This window comes from Eulemur rufifrons, chromosome 19 (genome assembly GCF_041146395.1).
Source record: "Eulemur rufifrons isolate Redbay chromosome 19, OSU_ERuf_1, whole genome shotgun sequence".
Lineage (NCBI taxonomy): Eukaryota > Metazoa > Chordata > Mammalia > Primates > Lemuridae > Eulemur > Eulemur rufifrons.
Window position 1 is genome coordinate 67,991,830 of NC_091001.1, and position 27,631 is coordinate 68,019,460.

Here is a 27,631-nt window from a genome sequence, read left to right on the forward strand (position 1 = left end):
ACTCCTGGCTCAAGCAATCCTTCTGCCTCAGCCTCCCAAGTAGCTGGGACTACAGGCATGCACCACCATGCCTGGCTGATTTTTTCTATATATTTTTAGTTGTCCAGATAATTTCTTTCTATTTTTAGTAGAGATGGGGGTCTCACTCTTGCTCAGGCTGGTCTCGAACTCCTGACCTCGAGCCATCCTCCTGCCTCAGCCTCCCAGAGTGCTAGGATTACAGGCATGAGCCACCATGCCCACCCTAGAAAAAATCTTGAATGCATTAACTGTAGTCTTCATGTTGTACATTAGACCTTTCAACTTGTTCATCCTACATTCCTTTTTTTTATATAAGCATTTACAGTCATAAATTTCTCTCTAGGCATTGCTTTAGCTACATTCCATTGGTTTTGGTATGTTGTGTCTTTATTCTCATTCATCTCAAAGTATTTTCTAATTTCCCTTGTGATTTCTTCCTTGTTGCATTAGTTGCTTAGTAGGGTTTGAATTTCCACATATCTGTGGATTTCCCAAATTCCGTTATTTATTTCTAATTTATATTGTGGTTATTATGTATTATTTCTAATTCCACTGTGGTTGGAGAATATACTTTGTATTACTTTTATCTTTTTAACTTTATTGAGGCCTGTTTTGTCTTAGCATATGGTCTATCCTGGAGAATGTTCCATATGCACTGGAGAACGTATATTCTGCTGTCATTGAGTGGAGTGTTCTATAGATTTGTTAGGTCTAGTTGGTTTATAATGTTGTTCACTCAAGTCATCTATTTCCTTATTGATCTTCTGCCTTGTTGGTCTATCAATTATTGAAAGTTCAATATTGAAGTCTCCAACCATTTATTTTCTTTCTCTCTTTCTTTTCTCTCTCCTTTCTTTCCTTTCTCTTTCCTTCCTCCCTTCCCTTCTTTCTCTTCCTTCCTTCTTTTTCTTTCTCTCTCTCTCTTTCCTTCCTTCCCTCCTTCCTTCATTTTCCTTTCTCTCTCTCTCTTTCTTTCTTTCGAGTATTATGGGAGCTTTGGTTACATAAATTGCCTTTGCACCGCCTGAGTCAGAGCTACAAGGGTGCCTCTCCCCCAGACAGCATACACCGTACCCATTAGGTGTGAATTTACCCATTCCCCATTTCCCCCTCCCACCTGCCCAACACCCTATGAGTAAGTGTTGATCAGTTAGTACCAATTTAATGGTGAGTACATGTGCTGTTTGTTTTTCCATTCTTGTGATACTTCTCTCAGAACAGGCTCCAGCTCCACCCAGGATAATACAATAGGTAGTTCACCATTTATTTTTATGGCTGAGTAGTACTCCATGGTATACATATACCACATTTTATTAATCTATTCATGTATCGATGGGAGTCCCCAACCATTATTGTTGAATTATGTATTTCGTATTTCTCCTTCCATTTCTGTCACTTTATACTCTATGAATTTTGGTACTCTGTTGTTAGATTCATACATAGATTTATTATTGATATATCTTCCTGATGAATTGACCATTTTATCATTATAAAACATCTGTCTTTAGTAGATTTTCATTTTGAAGCCTATCTTGTCTGATATTAATATAGCCACTTCAGCTTTCTTATGGTTGCTGTTTGCATTTTATATCTTTTTTCTACCCTTCCACTTTTAATTCATTTATATCTTTGAATCTTAAGTGTGTCTCCTATACACTGCATTTATTTGGGATCTTGTTTTCTTATCTAGTCTAACAATCTCTGCATTTTGATTGGATAATGCACTCACAGTTAATGTTATTATTTGTATAGTTGGATTTACTTCTGCCAGTTTACCTTATGCTTTCTGTGCATCTCTTCTTTTTTTGTTTATTCCTCCTTTACTTTCTTTTGCATTGAATAAATATTTTCTGATATAATATTAATTTTTAATTTTTTTTTTACTATAGGCTGTCCCTAGATTGTGGACAAGATACATTCCTGAAAAAGTCTTTACGTTGGATTTGCATGTAACTTGTATCCCTGATGAATCCGAGTAAATGCAAATTACATATATGGTAATGCTGCTACTACTATAATGGTTCATATGTGGTAATAATAAGACAGTGTAATACTGTAATAATAATACCCCATACTGTAATAAGAAGTTACAGAAACTACTGTGCTCTTTCTTTTAATTCAAAGAAACAGAACAACAAAACAAACTCATACAAAAAGTTCAGATAGGAGACAGGAGAAATTTCAAAAAAGAATATTAAAAGTTAACACTCACCTAATGTTGCATCAATGGTAGGCTAATAGGAATGTTATGCTTATTTTGATCTTTTAACCAAATCAATAACATTTCCATTTCCATTTCAATATCTAATCTAGTACCCTGCTTAGTAATACTTGATGCTTTCATTGGAGCACGCCTTTCACACGTTCCATTACTCTTACTTTATCCTTTATAATTGTTCTGATAGTCGAGCAACTGAAGCCTAATGCTTTCCCAATGAATAATGGCGCCAGGCCTTTCTCTGCACTCTTAATTATTTCTACTTTTGTTTCCATTGTAATCACCTTTTTCTTTGTTGTAGGCTCACTTGAACTTGCAGTGTACTTTTGTTTTGGAGGCATGGTCATAAGGGTAAATATAGACTCACAAAATCAAATAAAAGGTTAAGACAAAAGTGATGCTGTGCATGAGCAACCATATAAACAATGAAACTAGCTGCTAGTGTAAAGATGCTGTGCCAACAGACTACTTATGCCGTGCGGGTTTGTTTACATGTGTGGAAGAAACTGGTTCCTGAATTATTAACTTATTATTTAATTGTAAATTATCCTTATGGGGAGCCTTGGGAGCCGGTTCATAAGCACTGAACCCTGAAAGTTGGGTCATCCATAACCCAGGAACTGCTTGTATATATTTTTTGAATTGTTTCCTCAGTTGCTCTAGGGCTTACCATATACCTCTTAACATCTGGATCTGCTTTAAATGTATACTAACTTAATCCCAATTAGATACAGAGGCATTACTCTTATATAGCTCCATTCCCTGTTCCCTCTTTTTGTGGTATTGCTATACATCTTTTATATGTATGTTACAAACCCAGTAATACACTATTATAACTATTGCTTGAAATACTTTTATGCCTTTTTAAAAGGCTGAGAGAAGAAAATAGAGAAAATATATACTTATAGCTTTTGTTACATTAGTCTTCTTATTTCCCATTTCTGATTCTCTTCATTTGTTCCTGAGAATTTAAGTTACCATTGGGAGTCATTTCCTTAGTCCAGTACAGCTTTGTTCCCACCAACTTCCTTTGTGCTGTTATTGTTAAATACATTACATTTCTATGTTATGGGCCTAACAATAAAATTATATACATATTGTTTTATTCAATTGCCTTTTAAATCAGTTAAGAGAAGAAAGGAAAATAAATATGTACGGCATCTTTATCAATGCCCTCCCTTTTCTTTTGGATTTATAGTATTGTCCGGAGTTGCTTGTTTCAGCCTGAGGAGCCTTTTTTAGTACATCTTGTAAGGTGAGTCTGTTAGCAATACATTTTCTCAATTTTTGTTTATCTGGGAATTTCTTCATTTTGCCTTCATTTTTGAAAGACAATTTTATTGAAGATAGGATTCTTAGCTGACAGATCTTTTTCTCTTTGAGCACTTTGAATATGTTATCCCACTGCCTTCTGCCCTCCATTGCTTCTGATGAGAAGTCAGCTATTAATCTTATTGGGATTCTCTTGTTAAGTGATGATTTGTTTTTCTCTTGCTCCTTCAAGACTTTCATCTTGTTTTGGGAGTTCAGAATTTTTACTATAATGTGTGTTTGTGCATCTCTTTGCATTTATCCTCAGAATTTGTTGAGCTGCTTGGATATATAAAGTTTTTCAGCAAACTTGGGAAGTTTTCAGCCACTATTTCTTTAAATATTTTTTCTTTTCTCTCTCTCCTCTCCTTTTGGAACTCCTATTAAATATATGTTAGTTAACTTAATGGTATCTCTTATTTCTCTGAGGCTCTGTTCATTTTTCTCTATAATATTTTTAGACAAAGAAAAAAGGAGAAAATGTGGGAGAGATAAGAATGGAAAACAATTACATTAAGAATCACTTTGGTGAGCTTTTGAGATGCTCATAGTGTCATAACACCTTCCCTGTAAAGTGCTATAGTGGTTGCTCATTATCCAAGTGTTCACATTCAATATATTGTAGAGAAAGGGGTGGCCATCAGATGAGCTTATTTAAATTTCTATTCTACTGAGAACTTGAAGCTGCCCAGATTTCAGCAAAACTCAACCAGGTTCATGTTTCATGTCCACAACAAACTAACCTGATATATCTTTCTATAGGGTGACAGACAGACTAGTTTTGAGAACCCATGATAAGATATTTGTGCCAAGGCCTCCATCTGTTGAGGCTCTAACAGGTGCAAATTAAAATCAACCATGGCTAGGGACAGTCTAGATCTTAGGAGGTACCACCCACAGCATGAACTCCCAGAGGAAAGTTTCTTGGTGCCAGCTGCTCTACTCACTGTTCTAGGCACTGGAGACACAGCAATAGTGAAGAAGACCCAGTCTTTGCTCTTGTGACACTCACATTCTAGCATGGGAGACAGATTGCAAACCAACACATAAAGGAACAAAAATATCAGAGTAATAATGTCAGATATGCATAGAAATAAATGATGATGATGTGATGAGAGTGACTTGGGTGATATTTTATATTCGCACACAGGAAAGGCCTCCTGTAAGGAGGTGACATCTAAACTAAACTTTGAATTATAAGATTCTTCTAGACAGTAGGAATAGCTAATGTGAAGGAACTGAAGGGTGGGAATGAGCTTACTAACTGGAGAAACAGACAAGCTATGACTAGAATGTAGAAAGAAAGATGGAAAAAGAAGTCTGAGAGGCAGCCAGGGGCTAAGCTATGTAGGACTTTGCTAACCCAAGTTATAGAGTTTGTAGTTTAGTCTAGGTTTGATGGGATGCTATTAGAGTGTTAAGCAGAAGAGTGATGTGATCTGACTCACATTTTAAAACCACTATAGTTTTTTTGTGTGTAACAAATTATACACAGGTAAGAGTGGAAGCTGGAGAATTGCGTAGGAGGCATTTGTAGCACGTCATGTAAAAGATGCTAATGAATGGAGCTGGTGATAATGGAGATGGAGAGAAGCAAATGGATGCGGGGTATGTATGGGATTTGCTGACAAATTGAGTGTAGAAAGTGAAGGAAATAGAGGAATAAGGAGTAATTTCTAGATATTTGCCGTGTGCAGTTGGATAGGTAGTAGTGCCATTTATTGAACTGGGAAAGAATAGACTTGAATAAGCAGGGAGTTTAGGAGGGAATGGAGAGGTATACCACAAGATCTGTTTTGATTATGTTAAGTTGGAGATACCTACTGGTATTTCAAGTACAAATGGTTAAGTAGGCAGCTGAGTAAACAAGTCTGAAACTACAGGAAGTGAGCTGGGGTCACTTGCTTTCAGCCTGAAGGAGCTGCCAGTGAGGCAGGAGGCACTCTTAGAGAATGCTTTAGGCAATCTAAGGGAAAACTGTTTCAAGAAGGTGCTGGAATGTGCTGACGGGCCCAGATTCCAATCCCAGTGTGTGGTTTACTTCACCTCTCTGAATTTTCTTCTCTACCTGTAAAATGGCGATAATACCTGATTTGGGGGGAGGATTGTGCTGCTAAAGGAAATAAGAAAATAGCACCATCTTTAGCATATACAAAGCATTCAACAAGTAGCAACTACTAGAACCATCCCCACCTCTAGTTTGATAACAATTGGTCTTGTCATAGACAAATAGAGCCAAACTAGCTATATTTTCTCAAGGAAAGATATAACTTGGACAGTGCTATGACTGTGCTCTGGCCTCCATTCACTGTCCTTCAGTAAGCCCTCTATGAAAACAGCATAGGTTACTGCCACATATCAGGAAACAGTATTCTCTACCTAGCTCTTTCTTACAAATGCTGTTTACTCTGCCTAAATAAGGCAAGACATTTAATAGAATTTTTAAAAGTTTCAAATGATGTCATAGTAACCATCAAAGTATTAAGTGCCTTCTTTCTTGTGCTAAACACACACACACACACACACACACACACGCGAGCACGCGCGCACTTTATCAGTCTTAGCAACTCAAGTTCAGGAATAGAGATATCAAACTCAAAGAATTTAGGCTACCTTCCAAATATTAAAATAATAATGCAGCAATAATAGTTAACATTCATGGAGGGCTTATTCTAAGTCAGAAAGTACTTTGCTAATTCTTAGTTGTATTAACTCATTTAATCCCCCAACTATCCTGTAAGAGTTGGAATACTCTTATCCCTTTATCATCTTTTGCAATAGATCAGCTTTAAATGACAGTTAGCCTATTAGAATTGCACTGGCTAGGTATCCCAGTGCCTTTTTCCTGGGAGGTGTGAAATAGTTGCTCAATGAACAGCTGAGGCTGGCTGAAGAATTAATCCCAGGTATTGAAGATAAAAGGCATTTTTTTTTGTTTTTATATTATAATGTGCCTTTAACAGATGACCATGACAGAGCTTCAGCTTCAGCTTCCAAAGCTGTTGGCATATCTTACAATACCTGGCTGAGGTATTATGAAGAAGGAAAACAACAAGCAAAATAATACAATTGTGTGCAATCAGCACTGTTACCAGATCACCTTATCATCTTTTCTGCAGTATTTTATCACTTAAGCGTCTTGCTGAGTCTTTGCCAGCATAACTTCATTTAAAACAATCTTAAAACTTAAAAATTTTGCCATGAAACAGAGCTTATTTTCCAAGAAAACCTGTGAAATCTAGAGCCAATCTAGACTTTTTCTGAGAAGATGGAATGATTCAGATAGAGGGACTTTCCAAACAACTTTTGTCATTAATATTTATTTCAATTAAAGAAATGTGAATTCAGAATCAATGTAAGGTAAAACCTCAAAGTATCTGGCAAAAGAAATGCTATTAAGAGTTTGAGTAAAATGTCTGTGGTACCTGTTCTATGTATTACAGACATTAATAAAATAAAAACCACATTCCGAAGACAACCAAATTCTGATAAATTCTAGTTTGTAAAAATCAATTCAGTGGTACAGTCCCCCCAGTGGAGAAGCAATTTGCCTTTTTACCAAGTTAAAAATCAAAAGGGCATATTTTCCTCTTCTAGTGTCATCACAGCACCATTTACATGTACAAACCCAAATCCTTTTATCAGAGAATACAGTAAACTCTAACAAGACCCTGGTATTTAACAGGGCTTACATATAATGTGCTACAAAACATTTTCTTTTGAAAATAAAAATGTATAATCTATTTATGTATAATCTATCAAACAATCGAAGCAAATATAAAGTGGAACAAAATTTCTAAACAGAAGTTCAAAAACCTTGGCAAAACTATATATTAACATCAAATAACATCTGGCTTTATTTATCAACTAAAACATTCACTAAAAATAATGATTTTTTTATGTGTAAACTGAGTGTAACACTTCAACATTTCAATAGAAATTGCTGCTTTGTAACAAATTATCAAAGTCTGTTCTCTGAATAATTTGAATAAATTTCAATTATAGGTAAATGAAGACTAAAAAATAGACACAGTGCATCAAAGTTTTTCAGAGACCTACATGTAAGTAATTTCCAAACACATAAATTATTATATGCTTGTGGTTTAGAACAAATTTTCCCTGAGCACTCTTTCTGCCTGGTTAGAAAAATTCAAACATGATCTATAAAATAGAATTTTATTTTGATTTTTCTTGAATATATGTAATTTTCACCCATCTAATCTATTTGGAAATTTCCTAGACATCTCTAAAGTAACTAGCACTTTTAACTGTTTAAAAAGGGGCTATTTGAATGGCTACAGAAATATGGTTAGGTCTTAGAGCCCTGAGAACTGTACAGTGGGTGTCTCATACAGCTGAAATGATTTATTTACTCTCCTAAAACTATCAATGGTTATTTTAACAAATTCAGAATGGCACTAGTTTCACAGAAGAAAGAGGTAATAATCAGTAACTCCAGCTCAGATGACCAAAAGATAAGCATTGAAAACTGAAAGAAAAAAAAGTTGGATTAACATTGTACTTTCCATGGAATAATGCTGAAAAAAATTAACCTTTCTGCCCAACACAGTATTGAAATACCTCACCTTGAAACTTTATTTAATGCAGTCTTGAGATCTGTCACTCCTTAATATTCATGCAAACTTAAAATTAGCATCATTGGAAATTTCATCATACAAACTGTAGTTCTCAATGCTATCCCAACACTTACAACCCAAACAACATCCTATGATCAGTGCACATGCAGGATAACACTACCATTTGTGTTCCTCTAATTTTTTAAGGTCTTTAAAAAAACTTAATTACATGCCAGTTTAAGCCTCTTCTTTTTCAAATAAATAAAGGAAAACAAATATTGGGAGCCTTAACTGTGCAAATTTGTAAATAATTGTTTTTTACATAGCCTAGAATCATAACTAAAAGAAAATTAGATTTAAGAAGTTTGATATTTACAATTAGATTTTCATAAAACCTAACTATATATTTCTCGTAGCATTATGATTTATGTGGCTTACAAGAATAATCAATAACTTAAAAAATTAAAACTTTAAAAGTCATCGTTCTGAAGATCTTCAAGAAGTGAGCGATTTCAGATATCCAGGAGTGTGCCTTCTGTCTTTTTAGTTTTATTTAAAGGTGCTTTATGCAGGACGCCCTTGACCAAAACGACTTTTAGACCTAGATTTTTTAAACAGAAAAGGAGGTCAGAGTTGCTTCTAAAACAAAAGGAAGTTGCCGCTGCTTTAGATTATGTTTGCTTGGCAATATCAAAGCTTATGAGTCTTCATGTAGCTCCAAAATCCATTTTCTAAAACCTTGGAGTAGATGTATTTTGGAATTCAGATTATTTTTTTAATTTTTGAGAAATAATACGATTGTATATTATAAATCTGGGGTAGTGTTCCATAATCAAGCATATTAATGTTTAGCAAATGAACATGTACATTAAGTGGGATAAATAAAAACTATGAATATCATCATAGCAGCTCAGTTCAAGTTTGAATTGGTATAAATGTAGGAAAAAAATTTTTTGGCTTTCTGAGCCTTCTGGATTTCAGAATTACATATAAAGCTTTAGGATCTGTAATATTAATGTTCAAATCTTAGTAACTGATTTCTAACAGAAAATTTGTGATGTAAAATGGCACAAGACTCACCAGCTAGATTTTATGAAGAGAAAGAAAATAATAAAACAAGGAATGGTAAAGATTTCAGTGACTTATATAAAGTAACAATATATAATCTACAAACAGTTCAAAAATGCCATTAACTCACAGTAGCACTATACATTTTTATCAGGAGACAGGTCAGAATGAAGCTGGCCCAATAAACAGAAAACTTAAAAAAAAGAACACCTATACTTTCATTAGATTTTGTCTTCATGACCTTTTTTTTTTTTTTTTTTTTTTTTTTGAGACAGAGTCTCACTCTGTTGCCCAGGCTAGAGTGAGTGCCGTGGCGTCAGCCTAGCTCACAGCAACCTCAAACTCCTGAGCTCAAGCGATCCTCCTGTCTCAGCCTCCCGAGTAGCTGGGACTACAGGCATGTGCCACCATGCCCGGCTCATTTTTTCTATATATATTTTTAGCTGTCCATATAATTTCTTTCTATTTTTAGTAGAGGTGGGGTCTCGCTCTTGCTCAGGCTGGTCTCGAACTCCTGAGCTCAAACGATCCGCCCACCTCGGCCTCCCAGAGTGCTAGGATTACAGGCGTGAGCCACCGCGCCCGGCCCCTTTTTATTTTTTAATTTTTTTTTTTTTTTGTAGAGACAAGGTCTCACTATGTTGTCCAGGCTGGTCTTGAACTCCTGGATTCAAGTGATCCTCCTGCCTCCACCTCCCAAAGTGGTGGGATTACAGGTGTGAGCCACCACACCCAGCCTTTTTTAAATCTTAACTTTTAAGTTAAAATCTGGTTCTGATTAATGCCTTGATAATCTAATCCTTGAAACAAAACATAAAACCACACTCAAATTATGTGCTTCTAGTGTTTATATGATTTATCTTAAAAAAAAATTCACTTCAAAGCCAGTGGCATTCTGATTTATTTTATGCTGATTTACCTTGTGTTTTTCTCTGAGCTGCTTTGCCGTGCACTAACTGGCACTGAGGCCTTGATTTGTGCTTCAAGCCGGGAATAAATACCTCCTGCAAACTACAGAATAAAGAGAATTAAGTTATCGTCACAGAGTCAACAGAGGGACTGCTTTATTAAAATGAGATTACTTTTCAATTTAGAAGTAATTGTATTTTGATTTTTCAAATCCAGCCTTTTTGAGGTATCATTTACATACAATAAAATTCACCATTTTAGTGTACAGCTCTGGATTTTGACAAATGCATACAGCTGTGTAACCACTGTCACAATGAAGACATAGGTCTATCACCCCCAAGAAAATTTCCTTGTGTCCATTTTAAGTCAATCCACCTACCACTAACAATTCCTGGCAACCACTGGCCTTTTTTCTGTCCCTGCAGTTTTACATTTTCCAGAACATTATAGAAATGGAATCATACAGTATATAGCCATTTGAATTTGGCTTCTTTCTTTCACTTAACATAATGTATAGGAGATTAATCCATGTTGATGCATAAATCAGGATTTTGTTCTTTGTTATACGTACAGTTGGTTTATCCAGTTACCAGGTAAAGGACATCATTTGGGGTGTTTCTAGTTTTTAGCAATTATGAATAAAGCCACTATAAAAATGTATGAATTGATTTGTATGGTGAATGTTAATAAGAAACTGCCAAACTATTTACCAAAGTGGCCATTCTTTTTTGTAATCCTGCTAGCTATCTATGAGAGTTCCTGTTGCTTCTTATCCTCATGAACATTCGTTTTTTTTTTTTTTTGAGACAAGATCTTACTCTTTTGCTCAGGGTAGAGTACAGTGGCGTCATCATAGCTCACTGCAACCTTGAACCCCTGGGCTCAAGCAATCCTCCTGCCTCAGCCTTCTGAGTGGCTGGGACTACCAGGGCACGCCACCACACTGGACTAATTTTTCTATTTTTTGTAGAGACAGGGTCTTGTTGCCCAGGCTGGTCTTGAACTCCTGGGCTCAAGTGATCATCCTTCCTTGGCCCCCCAAAGTGCTAGGATTACAGGCATGAGCCACTGTACCTGGCTGTTTTTTTTTTTTTTTTAATTGTAGACATTCTAGTTGGTATATGGTGGTATGAGGTTTTAATTTACATTTCCCTAATGTTGCATCTTTCTGTGAGCTTATTTGTCATCTGAATCCCTTCTTTCATGGTGTCTGGTTAATTTTTTGTCCATTTATTTTTATTGGGTTAATTTTATTATTGAGTTTTGAGAGTTCTTTATATATTCTGGATACACATCCCTTTTCATGTCAGTGTTTTACACATATTTTCTCATAGTTTATAGCTTGTCTTTTCATTCTCTTAATAGTGTTTTTGAAAAGGAGAACTTTAGCTTTTGATGAAGTCCAGTTTTCCCATTTTTTTCATTTATGGATGATGCTTTTGGTGTTGTAGCTAAGATTTGCTACAGTAGTTGCCTAGCCTAAGGTCACAAACATTTTTTCCTATGTTTCCTTTTAGAAGTTTTATAAGTAAATTTTTAAATAAAAGAATTAGGGCAAGAGTTATGATGCATACATAATACCAATACTAACAATATATAATGTTATGTATGACTAATATGTAATTCTAGTAAGAATATAGGTACTTCTAAGTCATCATTTGCAGCATAACATTTTATCTTAGAGATGACATCTAAGTATCACATGAAGAGTTGATCAAAATCAGTACTTTCAGAAATTAGCATTTCATCAGCAATATATAGTTAATCTACTCTTGGTATGATATCATAATTTCAGCAATGATATACCTTTTTACATGTTTTATAGAGGACTCATGGACCATGGATAATAAGAGCTGGGGGAAAACTTATGTGAATGAACTGGCTAACTGGTATAGAATATAAAAATATCTAAATTACTCTTTTAAAATTCTGCCTAAAATATCTTTATACTCCTTGCTGAAAATAAAAGTAGGAAGGCATGTCTTATGCAAGTACAGTACACTATTAATAGTATGAAGTTCTTACTTCTTTTGCTTCCTTTGATTTGACTCGGTCCAGATCACCCAATCTCATTTTTATTAGGTGCCCTGTAATTTCAGACATCCGCCGCTGATCTGAAGGTAAAAAATAATAAACTTTACTTTTCATGAGGATGATTTATAACTTTTTTTCCTTAAAAAAGTCTGTAATCACCAAGGGTATGAAAATATCTTTTGATAATATTTTACAGACACATGGATCTATATTTCTGTGAAGAATTTAAGGTAGCAAGTAGCAAAATGACTTGTACATAGATAATTGTCCTAATTTTTAGATCACTATAAAACATCCTAAAACATATTCAGTCACCTTTACAGTGAAAATGACAAGCAAAAGTCTATCTGAGAGATCTCAAAACCACAGATGCATACAACATTATTCACTGGGGTTGTCTAGTAAACTCTGGTTATTGCCTAGGGAATGTGCAAATTTGGGGCCTTATTTTAGCTGGAACCTTTAAAGCTATTCATCATACTTCATAAAATAAAAGATACTCCAATCACTGTTGTTTATATCTAATGTGTATATTACTCCAATAATAAAATTTACCATCTTCTCTTTGTGCATCCTGGTTGAATCTCAAGGATCTTGTGGCATCCCACTTATTCTTCTGCATACTCACACTATTGAAAAAATTGAACAAAATCAGCATTGATGCTGCTTTAAGAGTGGACATCCAATTGGATTAAGACGCAATACTCACACGAAAGGAGACACATCTCTAGAAGCTGACTAAAAAAGAGTAGACAACATTGAGGCCCAGTTAGAACATATTTACTGATTAGTGTTACAGTTAATAACAAAAAGAGTTCACATATATTGAGTGCAAGACACTGTACCAAGAGCATTACAAGTGCTATTTCATTTAAACCTTGCAATGACCATGTAAGACAGGCACTATTATTACCTCCATAATATTAATAAAACGGTTCAGAGAAGTTAAGAAACTTCTCTGAAGACGTACAGACCTAGAATTTGAACTCAGCTTTATTTGCCCACCTTGGAGTCCCAGCTTATGCAATCTTTTAGAATGAACCCTGTGGTACTTAACACGAAGTGAATGTACAACCTGTCAATTTAACTGTGTGGATCTTATCTCAGCCCCAACCTTCCCCGCCTTTTTGAGATTCATGGTTTCTTTTTTAGCCAACTGTGGTTATTATTATCTCTTTATTGCTACCTGGCTTTTTACCCCTTCTTTCAAAGGCATAGGGAAATAAGAATTATTTTAAAAGGTCATAAAATATAATTTATTTTTGATTTAAAAGTCTATTTTTTGAATAAGTAATACTGGTTCAAAATTCAAAACGTATAAATAGCACATATAATAAAAAGCCTCTCATCTCTGTCTCCCACACATTCAGTTCCCTTCTTTAAAGGCAGCCAATCTTACCAATTTCCTATGTAGCCTTCCAGAGATAATTTATGTATATGCAAGGAAGCTCATATATATATTCTTCCCATCTATTTTACACAAAGGGTACTGTATCATGCCACTATATACTGTTCTGCACCTTCCTCTTTTCATTTATCAATATATCTTAGAGATCTTTAATCTCCGTCTATAAAGAACGTCTTCATTCATTTTTACACTGCTGGCATTCCACTGTGTATTCATTACTCTTTTCTTTTGGATTTTTCCTGGGTATACTCACTTCCTTATTTTTCCATATGAACTTTAGAATAATAATAGATAATTTAGAGTTACCTTCTCGAATGCCTTTTCTTTCTTCTGAGCACAGGGTGAAGACATCTGCTTTTTTGGCTGCTTAGTGAACTTCTTTGGCTTCTCCTTTTTCCCTGATAATGTAAGGTCAATGTTAAAAGCTTAAGTACCATATTCCTCTCCAATATACTTGCTACTTCTAGACAATAAAACCAATTTTTAAAAACACATTGTTTTAAAAAAACAGCAAATTACTTCTGGATAAAAAGCAAATATATGGTGAAGTAAAGTTGAAATTGCTTTACAGAGGTTCATTTTAACTACTTCTTTCTACTTGGTGAAAACCTTTGGTGGAAAAGTGAAGGCAATGAATTCAAAGTCTCAATGAAATGAAATATAGAAAAATGATGAGAATAACTAAATATTTATTTCTCTGACTCTATTTCTACAGTGGAGTAATCTGATTCCAAAATTTTTGTTTAAAAATAACTATAACTTGGAAAAACACAATTTGAGAATGGGAGAGAGAAAAATTCACAAAAAATCTACAAAATGTCTTTTGCTCAGGTAGGAGGTAGGACAGTAATGATTTTGGAAAAAAAGTAAATTTGGGACAAATTATATTCTTGACTAGAGAATTCACTGCCAGTAGACCACTATGGGAAATAATGAAGGAAGTACTATAGAATGAAAGAAAATGACAGCAGATGGTAACTCAGATATACAGGAAAAATGGTAAATATGTGGGTCAATATAAAAGACTAAATGTACATCTTTTTCTTTTGTTCTCTTATGTCTTTTAAGTGACATACAAATATTTAAAGGAAGAATCTTAACACTGTTGGGTTTATAATGTATATAGCTATAATACATATGACAATAATAGTAGAAAAGGAGAGCAGGCAAATAGAACTATATTATTTTAAGGTTCTTATATTTTACCTGAAGTAATTCATATTACTTTATACTACTTAGCTTTAAGTAGATTGTAATAGATTAAAGATGCATATTATAAACCTTAGAACAACCAAATGCAAAGGAATATAACTACGAAGCCAATAAAATAGTTAAAATGATATAGTAAACTTATTTTCTTAGCACAAAAAAAGTAGGAAAGAAGAAACAGGGAAACAGTAACATTTGAGACAAATAGAAAACAAATAGCAAAATGGCAGAACATAACCTTATCAATAAATACATTAAGTATAAATGGAATAAATGTTCCAATCAAAGGCTGAGATTGTAAAACTGGATAAAAAAGCAACCTCCAACAGCACGCTATTTACAAGATATCCACCTTTCATAAAACACAAAGAGATTAAAAATAAAAAGATAGAAAAAGATATGCCATTCAAACAGTAAATAAAATGAATATAGAATGACTATATTAATATTAGACAAAATAGACTTCAAGACAAGCACTTTTACTACAAGGAGGGATACATCTTAATGATAAGAGTCAATACACTATAAATGTAGATGTGCCTAATTACAAAGCACTAAAATATACAAGGCAAAAATTGACGAACTTGAAAGGAAAAATACACAAATTACCACTTACAGCTGGAGATGTCAACACTCCTTTCTTATTAATTGATATAACAAGTAGTGAGAAAATGAGCACAATTATAAAAAACTTGGACTGGACAACCAAACAAAACCTGACCTAACTGACATTTATGACTATTCCACCACCAACAGCAGAATTCACATTCTTTTTGTGCACATCTGGCACATATCTCAATAAAATTTAAAGGATGAAACCACATAGAGTATAGTATGCTTTCTGATCACAATGAAATTAAGTTAGAAACCTATAACTGAAAAGTATCTGGAAACTCTGCAAATATTTGTATATTAAACAACACCCTTCTAAAGAACACATAGGTCAAAGAAAAAAATCATAAAAGAAATTAGAAAACATTTTGTATTACTTACAAATGAAAAGATATATCAAAATCTGTGGAAAGTACTTAAGTTGTGCTTAGAGTAAAACCTATCTATAGCTTTAAATTCTTATACAGACCCTCTTATCTGCATTCCACAGTTTCAGTTATCTGTGGTAAACTGTGGCCCAAAAATATTAAGATATTTTGAGACAGACTACATTCAAATAATTTTTATTATAATATATTGTTATAATAGTTCTATTTTATTATCAATTATTGTTGTTAATCTCTTACAATCTCTTGCCTATTTATGAATTAAACTTTATCATAGTATGTATGTATAGGAAAAAACATAGTACATGTTGAGCATCCCTAATCCGAAGATCTGAAATCCAGAATGCTCCAAAATCCAAAACATTTTGAGCACCGACATGATGACACAAATAGAAAATTCCACATCTGGCTTCATGCAGTGACTCACAGTCAAAATGCAGGTACACAACATAGTTATTCAGCAGTCCCAAGGGAAAAACGAACAACTCAGTCCCCCTCAGCTTCAATATACCTTTTTGTTTTTTGAGACAGAGTCTCACTCTGTTGCCCGGGCTAGAGTGCCATGGCTTCAGCCTAGCTCACAGCAACCTCAAACTTCTGGGCTCAAGCGATCCTCCTGCCTCAGCCTCCCGAGTAGCTGGGACTACAGGCATGTGCCACCATGCCCAGCTAACTTCTTTCTATATATTTTTAGTTGTCTGGTTAATTTCTTTCTATTTTTTAGTAGAGATGGGGTCTCGCTCTTGCTCAGGCTGTTCTTGAACTCCTGACCTCGAGCGATCCTCCCGCCTTGGCGTCCCAGAGTGCTAGGATCACAGGCGTGAGCCACCACGCCCGGCCTCAATATACCTTTTCTGAACACACCCAGATTCCCCCTGCAATACACCCATGGCAAGTAACAGAATGGCAAGTGTGCAGGCTGGACATGCCAACAGCAGTTTCCCTATGATGCCCCACATTGGGCCAAGACCTATGTGCATTACTCACTGAGTTTTTTTTGCTTATTCTCTGCTCTGTGATGTAAAGATATTGTTAAAAATGTCAAAAAGGTCTGCAGATACTCCTATGGGTAACAGTGATGAGAAAAAGAGGAAGCATTTATGTTTATCTATAGCACAGAAAGTCGAGTTGTTGGAGAAGGAGGACAGCAGTGTAAGTGTGAAACATCTTACAGAAGAGTATGGTGTGGGGACGACCACCTGAAGAAACAGAAGGATAAGCTATTGAAGTTCTATGCTGAAAAGTGTTGAAAAGAAGTTAATAAAACATAGAAAAACATTGCATAAAGCTAAAAATGAAGATCCTGATTGTGTATTGGAAAAGTGAATCTGTCAGTGTCACAGTGAACAAATGCCACTTAATGGTATGTTGACCATGAAACAAGCAAAGATCACAATGAACTGAAAATTAAAGGGAACTGTACATATTCAACAGACTGGCTGCAAGATTTAAAGAAAACACATGGCATTAACTTTTAAAGATTTGTGGTGATAAAGCATCTGCTGATCACAAGGCAGCAAAGAAATTCATTGACGAATTAGCCAAAGTCATTGCTGAAGAAAATTTGCTGCCAGAACAAGTCTATAACGCTGATAAAACATCACTGTTTTGGTGTTATTGCCCCAGAAAGATAATGGCTATAGCTGATGGGATGGCCCCTATATGAAGTAAGGATGCCAAGGACAGAATAACTGTGTTACTGGGTAGGATGTGCTGACGCAGCAGGCATGCATAAGCGTAAACTTGCTGTGACAGGCAAAAACTTGCATCCTTGTTGTTTCTGAGGGGTGAATTCCTTACCAGTCTACTATTATGCTAACAAAAAGGCACGGATTACCAGGGAAATTGGTTTCACAAACACTTTGTACCAGTGGCTGGTGCTCACTGCAGGGAAGCTGGATTGGATGAGGACTATAAGATTTTGTTATTCCTTGAAAACTGTTCTGCTCATCCTCAGCTGATATTCTTATCAAAAATGTTTATGCCATGTACTTTCCCCTGAATGTGACTTCATTAATTTATCCATCTGACCTAGGTATCCTTAGATCAAGGGAGAGTAAATATAAAAACACTTTCTTGAAAAGCATGTTAGCAGCAGTGAACAGAGGCATGGCTGTGGAAAGTTTTCAAAAGGAGTTTAGAATGAAAGATGCCGTGTATGCTGTTGCCAACACTTGGAGCACGGTAACTAAAGACACGGTTGTGCATGGCTGGCACAACCTCTGGCCTGTGATTATGTTCAGTGATGATGATGATGATGATGAATAAAGTGGTGACTCTGAAGGATTCCATATGTCAAGTGAGACAAAAATGATGTCTGATCTCCTTACATATGAAAAGACTATATCTTCAGAGTCCATCAGTAAACTGGAAGAAGTTGGTATCAAAGAAGTTTTTAACATCAGCAATTAGGCTCCGATTGTTCATTCACTGACAGTGAAACAACTGAAATGATTCTGAATCAAGGTGATTGTGATAATAATGATGATGAAGATGATGTTGTTAACACTGCAAAAAAAAGTGCCTATAGATGACATGGTGAAAATGTGTGATGGGCTTATCAAAGGACTAGAGCAGTATCCTTCATAACAGAACAAGAAATCATGTCAATTTATAAACTCAAAGAGAGACTTCTAAGACAAAAAACATTGTTAAGGAGGCATCTGCCTCTGAAGGAAACATGTTAAAAAGCCATCCAGCAGAATCCTTCCTTGTTCCTAGAGGACCCACCACCTGGTCCCTCAACTGCTTCTGATGTTTCTTCTCACTTAAAAAAAATAATACCTAATGACCAAGTAGAGTTTACACTAGAATACTGATGTAACACATGAAAATTCAATCAATGTAATTTATTGATATAATAAAGGAGAAAATCCATATGATATTCTCAACAGATAGAGAAAAAGCATTTGACAAAATACAACACCCCATTCACTATAAAAACTCAGAAAACTAGAAATAGAAAGGAACTCCCTCAACTGAGAAAGGGCTTTTATGAGAAACCAACAACTAACATTATATACTTAATAGTTAAAGACTGAATGCTTTTCCCACAGGATAAGCAAACAAGGCAAGGATGTCTGTTCTCACCACTTCTATTCAACATCAGGTCCTAATCAGCACAAAAGGCAAGAGAAAGAAATAAAAGGCATACAGCTGGAATAGTATCTAATAAATGAAGAACAAATAAGTGAATTTAGTAATGTTACAGGATACAGGTCAATATACAAAGATCAATTGTGTTTCAATATTACCATCAATCAGCAATTGGAAAAACAATTCCATTTATAATGGCATAAAATACTTAGGAATAAATTTAACATAAGATGCTCAACACCTGCATATTGAAACTACAAAACATTGTTGAAGGACATTAAACAAGACTTAAATAGATGGAGAGATATTCCATGTTCATAGATTGGAAGACTTGCCATTGCAAAAAAAAAAAAAAAAAAGGAATTTGCCTCAAATTGATATATGGGTTCAACATAATCCCAATAAAAATCCTGGGAAGATATCTGTAGAAATATGCACACTGACTAAAATTTTTAAGAAATGCAAAACACTTTGAAAGATAAAAATAATTTAAAACAAGAGAACAATTATGGAGGACTCAGACCATCAGATTTCAAGACTCACTAAAAACTTCAAAAATTAAGACAGTGTGATATTGATAGGCTGATGTAAAGACACATAACAATCAATGGATGAGAACAAAGAGTTCAGAAATAGTACCATATGTAAATGGTCAACTGATTTTTAACAAAGGTGCCAAGGTTATCCAATATATTAGGAAAGAACAGTCTTTTCAATAAATAGTGCTGGAACAATTGGCTATGTCTGGGGAAAAAAGGAAGCTTGATCCTTAACTCAAATAATACACAAACCTGGATGGGATCATAGACTTAAATATAAAAGCTAAAGTCATATAACTTCTAGAAGAAAACACAGCAGAAAATCTTTGTGACCTTGGGGTAAGCAAAGATTTCTTAGCTATTAAAGCATGAAACATAAAAAGAAAACCTAAAAAATTAGACTTCACAAAATGAAAGACTTTTGCTCTTCAAAAGATACCATTAAGAAAATTAAAAGGCAAGGCACAAACTGGGGGAAAAACATATGACTGACAAAGGACTTATATCTAAAGTATATATTAAGAAATCTTACAAGTCAATAATAAAGCAAATGATCCAATAAAAATGCACAAAATATTTAAACACTTCACAGAAAAAGATATACAAATGGCCAATAAGCACATGAAAACATGCTTAGCACTATACACCCACTAGAATGATTACAATTAAAAAGACCGATAATACCAAGTATTGATCTGAATGTGCAGCAACTGGAACTCTCATACATTGTTGGTGGGGATACAAAATGATCACTTTGCAAAAACACTCTGGCAGTTTCTTACAAAGTTAAACATACACTTACCATATGACCCAGCAATTCCTCTCCTAGGTATCTACCCAAGAAAAATGAAAACATATGTCCACACAGACTAATATGCAAAAGTTCATAGCAGCATTATTCATTAACAACCAACAACTGGAAATAACCCAAATGTCCATGAAACTGTGAATGGATAAACAAATCATGGTATATCCATACAACGGAATACTACTCTGCAATAAAAAGGAACAAACTACTGATACATACAACAATACGGATGAATCTCAAAAACATACTAAATGAAAGAAGGTAGAGACAAAAGACCACTCATGATCCCATTTATAAGAAATTCTAGAAAAAGTAAACTATAGTTTGTCACCATACATAGGGAAAATGGGAAATTGTAGCTAAATATAACTTTATTTACAAAATATTCATTACAAAATTTTATAAAATTTTTCCTTTGTGAGACTACAAACAGTGACAAAACACAGATTAATGGTTGGCTCAAGGTAGAAGAGGGGAAAGGTAACTGGGTATAAAGGGACATGAGGGAACTTTTTTGCAATGATGTTTTAGATCTTAATTTTGGTGGTGGTTATACAACTGTTTACTAAAACTCATTGGTGTGTACATTTAAAAATGGGTGAATTTTATTACATGTAAATTATAGCTCAATCAAACTTTTAGAAAAAAACAACATAGTAGTACTTTCTCCTTGACTAATTAAGACTGAAAAATAATTGCTAGAGAACTAGTTTTTCCATTAGGGGATTCAACATGTTGAGAAAAATTGTGTAAAACTTGGAGGATTGTTTAACAGGCCCACCCAAGAATTATTTAATTTTCTAAGAGAATGTCCCCATGTCTGTCTGCTATTTACTATTGATTGCAGCTAAGATACCATGAAGTTACATATTAAATAGCAGATTTTTGCGTTTAATAGAAATGCAAATGATTTGTCTAGTAGAAAATATAACCCCAGAAGTTATGGATTTATTGCCTGTAGGACATTAATTAGTTTTGTATCTAACTTGATATCTTCTTTTAACATTCTTTTTTCAAATGCCTATAAATACCTGAGTCTTCAAAGGCTCTCTGAATCAATTTACCCCACTGTTTCTCAGAACTAATAAGTTGAAAAATTTTGACACGTTAATTTCATAGTTATATAATAATCATGCTTTTAATTTCTTAAAAATCATACCTTGATATTATTTAATGATTCATTTGAGTGTCACTCCAAATAACCTCAGGTACACATCTCAGATCACATTTCATCTGATGTGAATCACACATTTTGAGAAACACATTAATTTACACTTCAAGTGAAAATTTAGAGGATTATTTCTCAGTACACTGCACTTTGTTTATAACTTAATGAGTGTTCTGTGTTGGTGTCGGGGTTAGGGAATCTTAATAGCACCTCCTTTCTTTTCTTTTCTTTTTTTTAAAGACAGAGTCTAACTCTGTTGCCCAGCTGGTATAAAGTGGTGTCATCATAGTTCACTGCAACTTCCAACTCCTGGGCTCAAGTGATCCTCCTGCCTCAATCTACAGAGTAGCTGGGACTAAAGGCGTGTGCCACCAATGCCTGGCTAATTTTTCCATTTTTTGTAGAGACACGGTATTGCTCTTGCTCAGGCTGGTCTCAAACTCCTGGCCTCAAGCAATCCTCCTGCCTTGGCCTCCCCAAGTGCTAGGATTATAGGCATGAGCCACTGTGCCTGCCTACCTCCTTTATTTTCTTTATACCATGTAGATATATAAAGCCAATTCTCTATCATTAAAGCATTAAATCATTAAAGGCATCAGAATGCAACCCGTTCATAAACAGTGAGATTTGATTTTAACTTAAAATCCAATACTTTGTTTCTTGGATACTTCTTCTTCATCTCCAACTTCATCTTCAGTGACCTCAGATCCAGTGGTATATTCTTCTTCTTCTGAAAATAGTGACTGTTGTTTCTAAATTTAACAAAACAAAACACATCTATTACAAATGTAACGTTATCACATCTCTAACGAAGTCTTTCAAACACATTTATCTAAATTTATGTTGAATGAATGAGTCAAACAGGAGCAAATAAAAGCACCACTGCCTGTAAGGCACAACATCTAGGAAATGCACATAAGACTCTCTACATTCAAGACAGGATTACATTACATCAAATATTTTTGATTTATTTCCTTCATAGAACCTAGCAGAGTGATAGGCATTATAACAGGTACTCAGTATTTATTGAATTGTACCTCTATCATTCAACTGAATGTATGTTCCTTGATATTAAGATTAAAGTATAATATAATAATTGCCAATATTAAAGTAGTCTCATAGATAAGCATATGTGCACATTCTCCCATTCAAGTACTAACCAGGCCCGACCCTGCTTAGCTTCCAAGATCAGATGAGATTGGGCACATTCAGGCTGGTATGGCCATAGTAGACACGTGCACATTCTCTGGGTGAATGTGGAGTCACCCTAGATTACTTAAAGCCCTGGATTACTTAACCATATGTGCATTAGTTTTCTGTATCTATCTACCCTACTGTCTGTCATCATTAATCCAAATTCCTATTCCATTCTTTTGAATACTGATGGCAAATACTATAGTACTGGCAAACAGGTAAAAAATGAACCAATCAGTCAAATAATTGGCACTTTATAGATTTTTTTACTTTGTTCAATATCCTAAATGTGACTTTAAAAAGTCTTTTAACCACACCTGTGGATTATGCAGCCAGATAATGGAGTATATGTCTCTTTTAAACAATCTCACACAGTCTTAAACAATCTTAATGACATTATTAGTAAGTGTAATTACTAAAGTACTAAAATTGGAAAAGCTGAAAACGAAGACATACATTTAACTAAAATTTATAAAATGGCACACTGGTAAGATTCCATTAAACTAAATTTTAATTTAGGAAGAAAAAGATCCATGAAAGCTGAATGTAATTGCTCGCTTACCAGCTGCAGAGTCCAGTTTTTCAGTGACAAGAACTATAAACAGAGGAATAAGAGATTAATAAACTGGCATCTACCTAGATTGCAGCTCCTTATTTTCAAATGGATATTGTAGAAGAGTAAAAAAAAAGTTACAAATATAGCTCCACTCCAGGTTGAAAACATCATTGAAAACTCAGGTGAAAAGTGATATATTATAGTCTTTAATATTCTCTGCTAGAGGAGTATGTGAATGTTAAAAATAAAAGAAAAAAAAAGGACACTTTTCCAGTATTATTTCCAAAGGACAAGTAAATCACATGTAGAGATAATAGTTATTTTTAAAACTACTTCAATCACTTTTTAATGTTTATATTTTATTATAAATTAAGGAAGCAGATTACATATGGACATTTAAGAAATTTAATTTGCTATTTGATATATAATTTATAGATAAATATTAATGCCTGAATATTTATATAGCTGTCTGGAATTGATAAAATACTTAAAATAGAATATTTTACTTTCTTAAGTAAATGCTACCTCAACCAACACAAAGACAGAAGTTCACAGGCAAACAGATTCCCTGGTTATTAGTAACAAAGTAAAAAGGAAAAAAAAATAATCAAAGTTTCTGGTCACCTTAAAAATATTTCAGTTTTGAAACTTTGAAAAAACAAAATATATTCCTGATTACAATAAAAACATAATTTCATACTGAAAAAAGTTTATAGAGCAAGGAGGGGACAAAATATTCATTCAGACTATCTTCATTCCTCAAATCATTATTTGTCCATAATAAAACTCCTAAAGATCAGTTATTTTTTCCCCCAAATCTAAATCTATTAGTTATTAATTCTTTGAGGGCAAGGAATGTATCCTCTTACCCTTATAGTCCTATTTACTCAAATTAATTCAGCATAATACCTTGTTATGATTAGGGAGTCAGCTCAATTTCAATCTAAACTGACCAGGTTTCTGTCAAAGATTAAATGTCATTAATTGTTTATATAAATAAAGAATAAGTGAAACAAGCTACTCACAGCATTGAGCTCCCCAGTTTTGGGGCCCCATGGTGTATTTGGCTCCAGTAAAACATCACATTCTAGACTCTTTTCATCACAGGGACCAACCCCAAGATCACTTGAAAGAAAAAGACATTTTTATGGATAAGTGATCACTTTCTTAAAAATGTAAATGTGAATGATATCTTTTTATTGTAAATATTTAATAAATCACTCTTTAGGAATATAGTTCCTGAATATAAGGATGCCACTTCAACATTTATATTTCTTAATTCATCTAGTGATTCCCCAAGCCAAAGTCACATCACACAGGGAGCACCACTGCACTGGAAGCTAAGTGGAGGAATAGGCTGCCATGATTGGTACTGAGTTGAGAACAGCCTCTTTTAAAGGGTCCTCCATCCCCCAACATAAGAGCCTGCTGAAATTGCAAAATGGTGTAAGTGACTCCAGAAATTACTGAATCCAAGGAGTTGAAACTTAGGGAAAGATGAACTCAACCATCAACTTTTCTTCTAGTTTTATCAATCAAGCATTTAAGAAGGGCTTAGGCAATTTGCGGGAAAAAAAATCCTACAACCTCCCCACCAACCAACTGGATTTAAGGTCCCAACCTTTTTGATCACCAAGGATTCTTCATTAGTTTTTCCTCCCCTTTGACTTCCAATATTTTTAAGTGTTTTGCCTATCAAATAAATATCTGCTTGCTTTCTGAAATAATGTAAACTATTTGAGTACTGATATTGCTGATTTGGGGGAGCACTATGGGATAGGGGGTTCTGAAACGAGAACCACTGAATAAAGCTACTATATAGTGTTTATTTTTTTCCTCTCACCTAACTGTATCTTTTGAAAAGGGCACAGCAATGACATCTTTGTGCTTGTGCAGATCATCCAGTATTCTAGTAGTTGGACAGGATAGCAAATCTCCAACTTCACCTTCATCATGAAGTGCAACCATGTGGTCTCTCACTTTACAGCCCTGTTACATAAGAGACACTAAATTAGAGGTTGGTTCATTATAGAAACAGCCCTTTATTTTTTTTTAATTTTAATTTTATTTTTAGAGACAGAGTTCTGCTTTGTTACCCAGGCTGGAGTGCTGTGGCGTGATCATAGCTCATCGTAACCTCTGGGCTCAAGTGATTCTCCACTTCAGCCTTCCAAGTAGCTAGGACTACAAGTGTGTGGCACCATGTCAGGCTAATTTTTTTTATTTTTTTGTAGAGACAAGGTCTTGCTATGTTGCCTAGGCTGGTCTTGAACTCCTGGCCTCAAGAGATACTTCTGCCCCGGCCTCCCAAAGTGCTGGGATTATAGGTTTGAGCCAACACGTCTGGCCCATTATAGAGATACTCCTTTAAAGATCACTGTATATTTTTCTTCTTCTTTGCCTAGTCATATCATCATATAAACATTTTACTTTTCCTCCAGAAAAAATACTCATACAGAAAAGAGATCAAAACATAAACATACAGCTTAACAAATACCCAAGAATATCCATATAACCACCATCCACATTAAGATTTAGAATATTGCCAACAATCCAGGAGTCCCCACGGGCCCATTCCCAATCATCCTCCATCCTCCCAAAAGATAACATCTACCCTGACTTGCTTCCTTGCTTTTCTTTATCCTTTTGCCACTTAGGATGCATCCCTAACCACTACAGTTTAGTTTTACTTAACTTGTTTTGTTCAACATTGTATTTTTAGGATTCAACCATGTTACTGCATGTAATGATAATACTTGCTTTAATGTAGAGTGTTCCACTGTATGAATATAGACCATTTGTTTACCTCTTTTATAGCTGAAGGATGGATTGTTTCTAGTTTAGGGCTATTACAAATACTGCTGTGAACATTCTTTTACCTTTCCCAGTGCACAAGTGCTTATGTGTACCACATTATATTACCATCAGCAGTATATGAGAATTCCCATTACTCCACATACTCACTAACACTTGGTCAGACATTTTAACTTTAGTCATTCTGGTATGTATTGGTATAGACTGTGGTTTTAATTTGTATTTCCCCAGTTACAAATGAAGTTGTCCTTTACATGTTTACAGGACAAATGAATGTTTTCTTATGTGAAGCACCTATTATCTATCTTTTCCTATTGATTTGTAGGAGTTTTTAAAAAAATATATTGATCATATGAATCTTTTATGGATATATGTGTTGCCAATATCCCATCTCACTTGTAAGTTTGTCTCTTCAGTTTCAATTTATTTGATGCAGTTGATGTACTTGAACTTATCAGTCTTTTCCTTTATGGTATTATCTTTTAATATTAATAGCTTCATTAGTTTTCCTTTTACATATAGGCCTTTTTTGGGAAATAGTTTGGGCTAGAGTATGATTTGATTTTTTTCCCCATATGGTACCGTAATGTCCCAGTACCTCTTATTGGAAAGCCCATCCTTTGCTCACTGCTTTGTAAAGCCACCTTTGTCATAACCAAATATCTAAGTCACTCTATTTCTGAGTATTCTATTCTCCTTCTATTGGCCCATTTTTCTACTCTTTGAAAGTATCACTCTGTCTTAAGTAGCATAGCTTTACCATAAATCCTGATATCTGGCAAAGCAAGTCCCAACTTTGTCTTCTTTTAGAGTATCTTGGCTATTCTTGACCCTCTGAGTTCCATATAAATTTTAGAATCAGCTTAGCACAGTTCCCAGTAAAAACCTGATAGGATTTTTACTGAGAGTACATTGAGCTATATAGGTCAGTTTGGGGAGCATTTACATCTTTACAATATCAAGTCTTCCAATCTATGAATATGGTACAACTATACAGTTTTTAGTTTTCTTTATTTTTTCTCAATAATGTTTTATATTTTCTGTGTAGAGTTCTCATACATATTTTGTTAGGTTTATTATTAGGTACTTGATATTTTTGAGGCTACTATGTTTCTTTTCATAAATTTCATTTTCTTAACCTTGTTGGTCTATAAAAATACCACTGATTTTTGTTAATTATTTTTAATAGGTCAACCTTCCTAAATTCTTATTAATTCTAATAATTTACCTGTAGATTCTTGGAGTTCTCTATGTATACAGTATTATCTGCAAATTATGACAGTTTTATTCTTCCTTTTTACTTTTTATATCTTTTATTTCTTTTTCTTGCATTAATCTAGGACCAGAATCTCCAGTTTAATTTGAATAGAAGTGTTCCCAATTTCAAAGAAAAAGCCTTCTACATTTTACTATTATGTGTGATATTTATTGTAAGTTTTGAATTAGCTCTCTTTTATTGGATTATAGCATTTTTCTTTTATTCCTAAATTTGGCAAGAGTTTTTTTTTTTGTTTTCATTTTTAGCCCCAAAAGAATGAAATTAAAACAAAATGCTTTTTCTGACTCTATGGAAATGATTTTTCCTGTTTAATATGTTAATATGGCAAATTACATTGTCTAATGTTAAACCAACTTTGAATACTGGATATGAACCCAACTTAGGGGTGATAAATATCTTTTTTATGTATTACTAGATTTATTTT

At 34.4% G+C, this 27,631-nt stretch overlaps 1 protein-coding gene across 2 annotated transcripts in view; it reads right to left on the reverse strand.

Annotated features, from left to right (window-relative positions):
* Positions 1 to 8,654: 8,654 nt before the first annotated feature.
* SANBR (SANT and BTB domain regulator of CSR) overlaps positions 8,655 to 27,631 on the reverse strand; it is a 49,996-nt gene continuing 31,019 nt past the window's right edge. For both annotated transcript variants that reach the window (XM_069494684.1, XM_069494683.1), the window contains 10 exons: positions 24,958 to 25,103; positions 24,140 to 24,239; positions 23,121 to 23,153; positions 22,017 to 22,116; positions 13,853 to 13,944; positions 12,848 to 12,876; positions 12,694 to 12,767; positions 12,130 to 12,218; positions 10,115 to 10,206; positions 8,655 to 8,728 (listed from right to left, as the gene is read on the reverse strand). In XM_069494684.1, coding sequence (XP_069350785.1) covers positions 8,692 to 8,728; positions 10,115 to 10,206; positions 12,130 to 12,218; positions 12,694 to 12,767; positions 12,848 to 12,876; positions 13,853 to 13,944; positions 22,017 to 22,116; positions 23,121 to 23,153; positions 24,140 to 24,239; positions 24,958 to 25,103 — 792 coding nt within the window. In that variant the 3' untranslated portion in view covers positions 8,655 to 8,691. The remainder of the gene's footprint in view (positions 8,729 to 10,114; positions 10,207 to 12,129; positions 12,219 to 12,693; positions 12,768 to 12,847; positions 12,877 to 13,852; positions 13,945 to 22,016; positions 22,117 to 23,120; positions 23,154 to 24,139; positions 24,240 to 24,957; positions 25,104 to 27,631) is intronic.